The sequence below is a fragment of the Scardinius erythrophthalmus genome (genome assembly GCF_964197995.2).
Source record: "Scardinius erythrophthalmus genome assembly, chromosome: 22".
NCBI classification, from domain to species: domain Eukaryota; kingdom Metazoa; phylum Chordata; class Actinopteri; order Cypriniformes; family Leuciscidae; genus Scardinius; species Scardinius erythrophthalmus.
Window position 1 is genome coordinate 20,814,157 of NC_138242.1, and position 12,957 is coordinate 20,827,113.

The window sequence follows — 12,957 nt, forward strand, 5'->3', positions numbered from 1 at the left end:
CTGCATTACACTCTAGCGCTACAGCGCCGTAGCGGTCAAATCGCGATATTGCAGGCCCTTACATTAGGTCACGTGGGATCAAACGACTACTCGACAACAAAGATATTTGTCGACAATTTTTTATTGTCGACGTTGTCGACAATGTCGACTAATCGTTTCAGCCCTATATGTCAATGTTAATGTATTTGGTCTTTGTGGCCTAGATCTGCTTCGCTGCTGATGCAGAGCAAGTGTGGACTTGTTACTGCTAATAGATACACAGATACACTAAATCCCATAGCAGATCTAGGCATGTGGAGCTGGGGGAGGTGGAGGGTTTCAGAAGATATCTGATAGCGCGCTGCAGGAATAGCTTAAAGGAAAAATTAAACAGAGCGATCTCATTGGCTGCAGGATCAGCAGAGGCCAATCAGCCTGCGCCCTGTAGAGTTTCATGAATGAACTAGATATTTAACTGGTAAAAAAAAGGAAATAAAGCTTAATTTCATCTTAAACACATCTCAGTGTTAGTTTTTGAGGTTAGAGTGAGATTGTGGCATGGTTTTGTCTATAATAAGACTGCATTATTACTGCATTTACTCAGTTGTCAGTGTTAGATGAGCAAGTGTAACTTGTTACCCTGTGGACAATTGAGTAGATTCTGGTAGAAGGAAGTTCTTCTAGATAAGATATTTCCTCTCTGCTGTCAGGGCAGATTAAACAATACAGCCTCTGTCCTCGGCTCAGTCTGTTCTGGATGGTAAAGCAAGGTCACAGCGGCTCTTTCCCCTGCTCAAAACAGAGCTGGGTATTTCACTATTGTGTTGGACCAAGCTCTGGGAAGATCAAGCTTCAGAAGATGAAAGTACCGTACAGTATGAAGGCCAGGGTGGGCTGTATTACCTCTGCCTGAAGGTTAATTTACACCACAATATGTCTTTGTGCATTAGACAGGGCTGCTGCATTCAGCAGCATCTTGACTGCCACCTAGCTGTGGCAGGTGGTATTGTTTGATGTTAAAATGAGGATAAAGTATCAAGATGTGGCCTTGTGCCTGAAAAGGAGGGTCTTGAATTGAGAGACAGTTTGAGGTTGAATCCTTTAGAAGAGTTTTGTGAACTAGATAACTGATTCAAAAAGAGTGACTCAACAGTGATTCATTCACAAATCGAAATCATACATAACTACATCTTTCAGGACAGTCAAGTCACCTTCATTTATATAGCGCTTTTAACAATATGAATTGTTTCAAAGTAGCTCTGAAACAGCTACACTGAAAAAAAAAAACGTTTGTATAATTGACAAATACTGTACAACACTGAATTAAATGTAAAATTACTAAACTTCTAAAGCATTTATTAATCTTAGGGGCTGTTTACACGACAGTTTTCAACTAAAAACGTAAAACTTTTTATGCGTTTAGGCCATTCGTTTACGCGACAATGGCGTTTTGCGGGCCTGAAAACGCAAACTTTTGAAAAGTGCACGTTTTTGAAACCGGTCTCTGTGTAAGCAACAAAAACGCGAAATTTTGAAGACAATGACATCATGCACATGCATATAAGTGTTCAGTCTATAGTGTTTCATCGCCATCTAATGTTGTGGCAGCAGAATACAACGTTTTTAGTCGTTTTCGCGGATCCGTGTGAATGGGGATCGTTTTGACAATGGTGTCAAACTTGTCCGTTTTAAGCATATCGTTGTTGTGTAAACGTACCCTTAATATTAATTAAGACATTTACTAACACATTATTAAAATCAAAAGTTTTATCAGTTATTATTATTTAATCGACCTGAACTAACATGAATTAAAAGTGAATAGTTTATTAATTACGGTGAACAAAGATTAAATATAGCTGCAAGCAGTGATGACGGGCCCAAACCCCGGTGTAAAGGTGCATGTCAAGATTTTCAGTGAATAATTACTTAAATTTCAATCTGTTCCTTAGACAAAGTAAGCATAGCTTCAGTCCTTAATCCTTAATCACTTTGATGACACTGAAAAAGAGTGTCCAGGATATTCTTTAAAAAAATCACTTTTTGTTTAACTAGGAGAAATAAAAATTCATATGGGTTTGGAACAACCTGAAAGTGACTAAATAATGACAGAATGACCCAGTAATTGACCCAGTACTCACCAACCATGTGTTTCCGGACATGTGCCATGGTGTAGAATTTCTTTTCACAGATTTCACAAGAGAACTTTTTCTCGGCATATCCATGGACAATCTTGTTGTGTTCGTGTAAAGACCACAGCTTTTTAAAGGCTTTTCCACAAGTCACGCACTACAAAAGATCAGAGGATCCAAATGAACGGCATTAGACTAAACAGCTTTCCCTTAGGGGTCGATGGAAAACACAACAGGATTTTACTATTCTGAGAGAGAACCAAGAACTGCACAAGCTAAATAAAGATTGAATATTGCAAAGGGCACCTCTAACTTAAATTCATTTATACCAAATTAAACACAACAGCACAATTTCCTTAATTACACTGATTTCCCCGTAAGTGCTTAATATAGCAGAGACAAATGAGTGCTGGATGTTTTAGACCCAGTTTGAGTTTGAGGCGGAAATGGCCTGGCAGACCTGCTTCAATGGCAGAAAACAGCTGTTCTCCGCACCCTAATACAGTCTGTGCCTATATATCATCCCAACTCTCTGGTTTATCATTCTGCTCTGCATTATGCACTCATAGCAGAGTACAGAAGAGAATGCACATAATCCACCTTTAAACATGATAAAACATTATATCTATACTATTTTTGGTGGATAGAAACTAGGTGTACACTGACAAACTAACAAATTGATCATTATTTTCATGTTATGACCAATAACCAATAAATTAATGGTTGATTTTAAAATTCTACACTATTTTTTTTTTAAATTAAATTAAATAATCAGTAATAACTCAACAATTGGCATCACAGCATTATAATTTACAGAACAAAAGATTAATATTCATTTTGATTACTGCTAAAAATTGCATTTAACAGTGTTATTAAAAAGTGTTTTAAATTATTAACTTGACGTGAGCATTAGATGATGGTGATCTACATCTAAAAAATACATTTAGGAAATAAGCATGGATATTATAATATAATATACATGTACTACCATTGAAAAGTTTTGAGTCAGTAAGTTTTTTTGTCTCTTATACTCATCAAGGCTGAATTTATTTGATACAAAACATGGTAAAAACAGCAATATTGTGAAATATTATTACAATTAAAAATAAAAAACAAACTTTTGAACGGTAGTGTATATCGGCATTAAAATATATACTCAAATTGGTTAATTTGATTACGATAATGAGTGTCCCAGTTCTGTGGGAACAGATTTCATGTTACTAATGTATTATTATTATTACTATGTTGATCTATTAGGCAGATTTCACACAAGCATTTGGTGCAATTGCTTGTGTGAAATCGGCCTTATAGATCGACCTTGTTAACGTGTGCATGCAGACAGGTGTGTGTACCTGTATGTTTTTCTCACAGTTTGTCTGATGGTGTAGCAGCAACTCGCTCTCCAGTAAAAAGCGTTTGCCGCATTTATTGCAGATCTGCATGCGGTTGTGTGTGACGTTCATGTGCTTCTCCAAGTACCAGCGGTTGTTAAAAATACGAGGGCACTTCTTGCAGGAAAAGTGCTGCTTCTCTTCGAGCTTCACCTTCTGCCCCAGACTCTCCTGCTCTTTTCTCCTCTTCCTCCCCTCCCCTAGTGTGGAGTCGATTAGTGTCTGTCTCATGGCGGCATCTGTGCCAGTTAGTATTCTTGTGGCACGGCGTCTTCCCATGCTGGTGTGTCCTGTTTCTGGAATGTTGAGGTTGTTCTCTTCCTCATCCTCATCTTCCTCATCATCACTGCAATTTTCCATCTCTTCCTTTCCTTGTTCATATTCTTCTTTGTCCTTGTCAGCATCTTCGTTATCAGACTGTTCCTTCCCCTCCTCCGCATCGGGAAGACTAGTGCGACGGTGAACGAGGAGGGATGAGGTACTTGAGGTGATGCCCTTTCCGTCTGACCCTTTAGAAACATTCAATGTCTGGTTATTGAGATTGACCTCCACAATAATCTGCTCTCTGTTAAAAGACACAGAACCATCCTGGGCTCCCGCTTCATTGAAACAGGCCCCTCCCTCCATTTTGCACAAGCCCCGCCCTCCTCCACTAGCCGCTCCCCCTCTGCTGTCATCATTTTTGTAGAAGTGTTTGGCCTGAGGGCTGGAGTGGATGCTAGATGAATGTGTCTGGGTAATTTCCCTACTGACCCCACTATCCTCTACAAGCAATGAGAAAGTACCATTTCCTTGCTGTGTGTACATCTTCTCAATCTCCTTCATCTTGTACATCTGATTGGACGAGGCATTGCCCTGCCCGTCTGTGTCAGCCATCTCATTGGAGCCAAGTAGTTTGTGGCAGGAATCACTCATCTGCAGCACAATGGCCACTTGTAGCACTCCAAAGATGGAGATATAGATGAAGTTGAGGATCTGGATGCTCAGCACCTCAAAGGCCAGGTTTATGTGGTGCAGAGGTTGACTCTGGGGGAGGAGGGGCTGGAAGTTGGGTCTATGTTCATCCAGCACGCACTTGTGGGCGGAAAATGTACAGCGGGACACCAGTACAAGGTCCACGTCGCACAGGGGAGGCTGGTAGAGATGCCGTCCGTTCAACCTGTCCATTAAACAAGTAAAGTGCAGCACTGCATCCTCCGGCAGAAAGAACTCAGCAGAGGGGTCAGTCAGCAGTCCACTGTGAGATAAGACAGGAGAACATGTGTTTTAATCTTACAATTCCTTAGCAAATTATTTACAAATAATAAGATCATAAACAGCACCATTATATCCACTTGGAAAACAGAACAAGAATAAACATTTTAAATCTAGATTTGCATTTCTAGAGCAAAGTACCAATGCAGTAAATGCAACAGGCAAATATTGCATATAGTAATATATGACTTAGAATAATTATTTTAATGGGGTTTTATTTGGCCATAAAATTTTTTAAACATGGTATCACTTTCGCTTTCACTATTTCACTTTCACTATTAGATTCACAATGCTTCCTTGTCTCAAACCTTGCTAGCATTAGAGTGTTAAGATGAGATGTATTAATAGTGGCTGTGATTTAACGATTTACTGAATTATAGCATTTGATTCAATTATTAATTTGTGCCACCATTACAAAACTGTTAATGTCAGTATTATTTTATTATTATTTATATACTTTTATAGTAGGCTATTTATTTATATATTAAATAAGATTTTTTTTTTCATTTAAAAAATTAAGATTTAGTAGTTTTGTTATGTGCTTTTGTCAATTTATGTAGTTTTTTTTAATACATATTTTTATTTAAATTCATTTTTATTTCAGTTAGTTTCCAAAGTTTCTAATTTCCATTTAATTTTTCATCAAATATTTACATTTTATTTAAGCTTATTTGTTTTTTTATTACCAAAAACATTTTTTAACAGTTTTAGTTAACAATAACAGTAAACATTATAAAACTTTAAAGGTTTACATAATTAAATGATCTATTAAAAATATAGGGAAATATTGCTGTTGCAATATTGGTGCATGTAAGTGAAAATGATTAAATGCAGTTCGTTGTGTTATTTATTAAAAAACTGATTTTTTTTGAAAATCATGCTTGGTTATTGTTAACTAGATTGTTTTCTGTACTTTATTATTCAATTCATTTTGTTTGTACTTGGTATCTACTTGTCAAAAAAAAAGGTGGTTTGGTTGAAATTGTTTCCTCTGACGTTTAAGACCAAGATTGGTGTGAATATAGTCTAAAAAGTGAAAATATATATTTTATGTTTAATGTCAATAACTATAATTAAAGTAACACTGTTTAAAGGTTGACCAAAAACATCAGGTCAGGACATGTAAAAATACATTTTTGCACAGAACTGATTTCATTCACAGCGGGCTTTATCAAACAAAGTTCATCTGAGAGTGAGAAAGGCAGGATCTACTGGAGCTTGCAGCTATGCCCTCCCCTTCTGCTCCCAAGGTTGGTTTATTTTAGATCAGGAAGGACAAGGTTTCGATCCGGACAGCATCTCTTTAAAAACTCCACAGAGGGAAAAGAAAGGGACAAAGGGAGAGGCAGCAAGCAAAAAGAGAAAAGGGCAAACCAACTGAGTGGAGAGAATTAGAAGTATGTAAAAAGCACATTGATATTCAGAGATGTGCGCTAACCATTAGCTAGAGTTATCATTATGCACAAGACAAAACTCTGGCCAGTAAAAAATTAAAGAGAGCAGGGAGAGCAAATATCAAACTCTCCAAACAATTATACAGATGGGTTACGCTGACTTTTATGTGACTAACAACAAGTGGAATTAAGAGTGTTACTTTTTATCTCCGTAAACAGGGTTAGTTTCTTTTCAGGAGGCCATTAAGTCCAATCAATCTTGTTAAATGTCACCCACAAATACACCCCATTGACAGCATAAACTCTTATTTAAAATACAACTATATTAATCCTCATATGTGCTCTCTGTGACCAAACCATTACACGTAAACTAATGTCTAAAATCATTCTGGAAACAGCTGGCTGCACCAAACTGACGTATTAGCCTGGCCTAGTGCAACAGTCTGGTTCAGGAAGTAAATCGTTATTTTTCTTGACAGGGAAATTGATTTTTAACGATAACTTATAAACCTTTAAAGACAGGCTTACAGCTACGAGGTTGCAATAGTATTTGCTTCGATTGAAGCCATTAGTCTGCATAATTCCAACTTAATTTAAAAGAATCGTGTTTAACAGCAGAATTTGTGGTGAAAAACTACATTACCCATGATTCTGTACAGAAAAGCCCACCAATCAGAGTCAAAACAAGCAAAAAAAGATATTTCACAATATATAGGCTACAGTATATATGTATATCAACTTTTTTTAATTATTAGTTTTATATTTCTCCATCGTTGATCGCAATGCTTCATTGGATTGTATACAGTTTTGTACCTTTGTATTTTTGTTACATTTTTAACTTTTTTTCTTAAAATCGAAGTTTGTAATGTTGTGATTCACCTCATAGCTGGTTGGCTTGGTTTATGGCTTACAATGCTTTAACAAATACTTTTTTGAAATCCGTATGGGAGAAATGAATGGAATCAATGCCGCTGAAAATGTGGGCTGGCACTGTTGCACTCTATTGTGGAAGTTGTGGAACAACACATTTTATAGTCAAGAACAAGTGGAAATATGATGTGATTCGATAATGAGGAAGATATGACTGACTGACTAAAACGGTCAAATGTAATTCCATATGCACCACTCTTTTCTCTGGAATATTTAGTGAATCTTTGTATATTTAAGGTGGATGATCAGGATGGAGTAAAACCATACAGCTAGCTAAACAGAAAACACAAGTCAAGAAACCTAGTTCAGAAGCATTCATGCTGTTCATTTGGATAAATAAAATTCTTTAGCGCCACCAGGAATAATTGAAATAGATAAGGGGTTGTTATTCCAAAACAATACCAAGTCAGCTGTATCAAATTCAAAACTGGCAACATGAAACATCTCTGAAAGACATTAGTCTGAGCCATTGCACAGTGGTTAGTGAGTGTTCACATGTGCATATCTTCCCCTCTCTCTCTCTCTCTCTCTCTCTCTCTCTCTCTCTCTCCTCAAGAATTTCCTGTCACTCTCTACTACATCTATGGAATAAAAAGAGTCAAAATCCACAATTATAAACTGATGTGAACATATATAAATGACAAAATATTCTCTTTCAGTATAGTTTTAGAGCAATTTAAGCCAAGTTATACTGGAAGTTTAAAAATGTAGTATATGTCAACATTAAATCATAGTGCAAACAAATATCTTAGATGTAGGAATTCAAAGATTTAAACAATCTTTTTTCAAAATGGATAAACTGATAATTATTTTCCCATTATGGCTGATAACTGATAAATTACAATTCCATTTATTTAGTCAAAATAAAAAATAAAATAAAAAAGAATGTAAAAACTAAACTCAATTATTGTTTTTAAAAAAAGTATCTTAAGCTCACCAAGGCGTCATTTATTTAATAAAAAAATTCAGTAAAAACAATTGTAAAATATAAAATTGTAATATATATATATATATATATTGTTTTAATATATTTTAAAATGCAATTTATTCCTGTGATAACAAAGCTGAATTTTTTCATCATCATTACTTCATCATCACATGATCCTTTAGAAATCATTATAATATGCTGATTTGGTGCTCAAGAAAAACATTTTTTATTGTTAAACATTTGTGCTGCTTATTGTGGAAACCATGAGATATTCTTTGATTAAAAGAACGTTCAAAAGAACAGCATTTATTTGAAATATTACTCTTTTGTATAACATTATAAATGTCTTTATCATCCCTTTTGATAAATTGTATGCGTCCTTGCTGAATAAAAGTATCAAAAAAATCGTAATTACCCTAATCTTTAAACGGTAGTGTATATTAAATGCTACAAGTGAATTTAGGCATCACAAGATTACATTGTATAGTATGAAAAATGTTCATTAATTTTGAGATTTGCTCAACATCTAACCTTGTTAATGCACTATAATTAGTGTTTTTAAAGATTGTATCGATATCGACTAATACCTATACATATGGATACAGTCATATAAAGTGTGACCGACCTCTCATCACACACAAGTCTGAATTTCACCATCCGACACCGTAGTTTGCCAGCTCACTAATACTCCTGCAACAAGACCTTTACCAAACCTGGTTAAACAGACCTGTCATTACCAGCAACATGGGTTGTGTAACGCTTTTCAATGTGGTTCATAAAGCTGAGCTCATTGCAGTGCAGAAACCTGTACTGCCTTCACGCAGTAAGAGTCAGGGCTGATGGCCAGGCCCGCTGGTATGCAGTTGGCTGAGGACGATTACCACAGTGCCAGCTAGCAGAGAGCAGAGCAGTGGGGGAACGAGATCAACCCTCAGTTGACTTTCACTTCTGCAGTCTTTCCTGCACTGTTTACCACAACTCCCAAATGAAGGCTTTTCTGCTGATATGTCTTCGTAGAGATTTTAAATGCCCCTTCACTTTCAAAAATGGTTAGATGGAGAGCAAGAAAGACAATTCTATTCTGAAAAATAAATGTATCACATGTTCTACAAAAAATATGAAACAGCACAACCTTCTTGAGCACCAGAATCAGCATTTGATTTCTGAAGGATCATGTGACACTGAAGACTGGAGTAATAATGCCGAAAATTCAGCTTTGCCATCACAGGAATACTGTGAATACCCAAACTTTTGAACAGTACTGTATATATTGCTTAATTTAATAATCTATTGGATTTAATTTCTTTACAAACATGTACTCATTTCATCTGGTTAATTATTTAATTATTTCTATGGACTTCAACCAGCGCATAAGATATATATTTTTTTATAACAAATGCATGCAAAGAAATCTATTATTGCAAATTTAATTTAGGCTTTTATTCACATATAAGAGATGTATGTATATATCACACATCAGTTGTGGTAAACCGAAGCTCAAGCATGTTCACTTGACCAGAGGTGGACAAAGTACACAACTTCCTTACTTGAGTGAAAGTACAGATACTACTGGTCAAATATTACTCCGTTACAAGTAAAAGTTGTAAAGACCGATTACTACTTAAGTAAAAGTACAGAAGTACTCGTTTTTAAAAGTACTTAAGTATCAAAAGTAAAAAGTAAATGTCAATGCATTGTTTTATTATTGTTGCATTGTTGAATGTAATACTTACAGTACCTTATGCCTCTGAGTCTATGCCTGCCTACCCTCATATCAATATCACATTTATTTCTAGAACACACTTCCAGTAGTGGGATTGAATATGAGATTGAATAAGCGCACTCAATAACGTCTACAATGGTTTCAGACACCCAAATGGTTGTTCCCTCAAATAGTGCCCTTGGCTTAGTTTTTTGGCTTTGACGTCAACCCGACTTTCATTTCCAACCAAAATCCAATGTCTGTCCGATGTCGGGTTTTGACGTCAACCCGACTTTCATTTCCAAACCAAAATCATCCCCTGACTGACGTTACTACTTTCTACTCAAGGGCCTTGACAGAAATGTAGTGGAGTAAAAAGTATAATATTTGTCTTTCAAATGTAGTGAAGTTAAAGTAAAAAAGTTTCCAGAAAAGATAATACTCAAGTAAAGTACAGATACTCAAAAAGTGTACTTAAGTACAGTACTCAAGTAAATGTACTTTGTTACTGTCCACCTCTGCACTTGACGTGCAAGAACCAATAAGGTTCATTCTCGAGTTACGCAGTTTTTTTTTCTCAAACGTCAAGCAGGTTCGGTTGAGCTTCTGTTTCTGTCTGCTGATCAATGTTTTAATGTGAATAAAAGCCTAAATTCTGTTCATCATATAAATCAATCATGTCTCTTCAGAAAATTTTGACTAAACCACTCAATACATATGGATTATTTTTACAATCTCTTTATGAACCCTTTGAAACATCAAAGTGTCAGTTGCATAGCTGCCAATGGAGGGACAGATTTTCCCAGATTTCATCAAAAAGATCTTCATTTGTGTTCTGAAGATGAACAAAAGGCTTATGGGTTTGGAAAACCATGAGGGTGAGTAATTAATAACAGAATTTTCATTTTTGGGTGAACTAACCCTTTAAATTATGCTACGTTATTAAATTATTAGTTTTTTTCTATATGAAAACAACAAAACCAAAAGAACATTACAACAGTTGATTTTATATAAAATTTCAGTTTTCTCTGAACCAAACCTGTCTATTATAAATGATGCAGCAGAATCTCTAGCAGTTGACAAATGATGTCCATCACATGCACCAAACTGCCAATTAATTAGTAACACAATGGCAGAATTTAAGGGAAATCTTCAAATAAAAGTCATTCCAAACCTGTATGAATTTCTTTCTTCTGCTGAACACAAAAGAAGATATTTAGAAGAATGTAGGTAACCAGACAGTTGACGGTTGCCATTGACTTCCATAGTATGAAAATCAATGGGGTCCATCAACTGTTTGGTTATCAACATTCTTCAAAATATCTTCTTTTATGTTCAGCAGAAGAAATAAATTCAACCAGGGTAGGAACAACTTGAGGCTGAGTAAATGATGACAGAATTTTCATTTTTGGGTGAACTATCCCTTTAAATGGACTGAGAGTGATGAGTAGATCATCTGTCACGGAGCACTGTAACAATGCAGCCACTGTGAAGACCACTGACCAACCTCTCAACAACTTTTCATGAATTGCTCACAATTTTAGAAACCGTATAAGAAGTCATTCCGCAATACAAACTCAACAAACCACAGCGACAAGCCACAGGAGTTTTATAAAACTGTGAACGACATACAAAACAACTTGTTTTATCTTTATTTTAAGAAAGCATAAAAGTGAAAACACACAGTAATATCAATATTTTAATGCAAGTTGCAAGTAATGCCTTCAAATAAAAAAGTAATTTTTGACCAAAATAGCATCTCTGTGTTGGAAAAGACTGGTAACTTGACCAGCTACATTTTCTTTCTGCTGTTACAGTACCACAGACCTCAGAGCACAAGGAGGGGGAGGCTCTGGCTGTCAGGCAGAAGACGGAACGATGGAAATGCAAACTCAGCAATCCTTTCTCCCCTTCAGCATTGTCCTAACAAGAGCTCAGGGTTGGGAGGCTTGAGTGACACCCTCAAGAACAAGAGTGGGCATCATGCCAGCCTGAATCTCCCTCAGACTGGTCAGAGACACAGCTAGGATGGAGCTTCAGCACGGTTGTTCAACACTGATCTGAGCAGACACTCACTAAAACCTGAGTCAGCATAAAACTACAACAGACTTTATGGAAAATAAACTGAGAGTGATTGAGAGAGGCAATTGGAAAGGGTTGTGAATATGGGATCCTATCTGAACTAGGAAGAATTTTGGTTTATTATCTGGAATGAGAGTTTACACGTACTGGAAAAAGCCATCAGTCACCAACCAGACTGACTTAACACAATAGAAAATAACTGATTGGTTTACTCAGCCTCACCCGTACGGAAAACAAAACAAAAACAGCACTATAAAAGTGCTTGATATGATTTAGATATGAAGTCATACCACAGCTTTGTGTGAGGAGCAGACCAATATTTAAGTCGTTGTTCACTAAAAATCTTTCGCCCAGTTCTCAAGTTTAATACTTCTGCATATTCAAAATTATTCAAAAGTTATAATACACTAATGCTGATGTGCCAAATTTGAATATATGCAAACATGAATGAGATTAGTGCTACTTTTGGACACATTATTCTTATGTTTTATGGAAAAGTGCAGCGTGAACATTTTTCAAAACATCTCCTTTTGTGACACCACAATGATAAATGATTGTGACAGATATATAGCCATTTTAATTTTTAGGTATTACTGTAACCCTCTTTAGCAAGTGTAGTGCATCCACGAGACAGAATAGTGACTCTTCTGACCTTCGACTAAACTTCGAGACTGCTTGCCCACTCTGTATTAATGGAAAACAAGCATTATCATGGGAATCTAATCAGGCTGCTATTAAAGAGACGAGAGATTAATCGCTGTCCTCCTGCCCTCTGGATTCCTCCACTTCCTGTGCTGCCAGCCTGAAGAGAAGTTTCACAGTGCTGTAAAGTGCAGAGGCGCTTCTGTCTGGCCCTGTTTCCTTATCAATCACACACAGATGCCAAGTAACAACTCTGCATCTGGAGTCTCTCTGCCCAAGACAATACGCACAATAAGAAATGACCTGCATTTCAATAGAAGAGTATCTTTAATTTCACTAAGATGATTGCTCAATAAAAAAACCCACAGCTATCATGTTTTCAGGCTATTTCAAGTTTGATTTTGGCGTGACATAAAATATCTAAGTGGCTGAGCTGTTTACTTACTTTTTAATTATCCTTCCCATTAACATCACCATTTTGTTCATTCAGATTGATTCGCGAACTCGGAACGCACACGAAAACGAG

The 12,957-nt window shown here is 36.3% G+C and overlaps 1 protein-coding gene across 1 annotated transcript in view; it reads right to left on the bottom strand.

The window, feature by feature from the left end:
• Nucleotides 1-12,957, bottom strand: part of zbtb47b (zinc finger and BTB domain containing 47b) — a 28,486-nt gene that overhangs the window by 6,473 nt on the left and 9,056 nt on the right. Inside the window, exons 3-4 of the mRNA XM_081353249.1 lie at nucleotides 3,461-4,736; nucleotides 2,118-2,265 (exon numbers count right to left, since the gene is read on the bottom strand). Coding sequence (XP_081209375.1) covers nucleotides 2,118-2,265; nucleotides 3,461-4,736 — 1,424 coding nt within the window. The remainder of the gene's footprint in view (nucleotides 1-2,117; nucleotides 2,266-3,460; nucleotides 4,737-12,957) is intronic.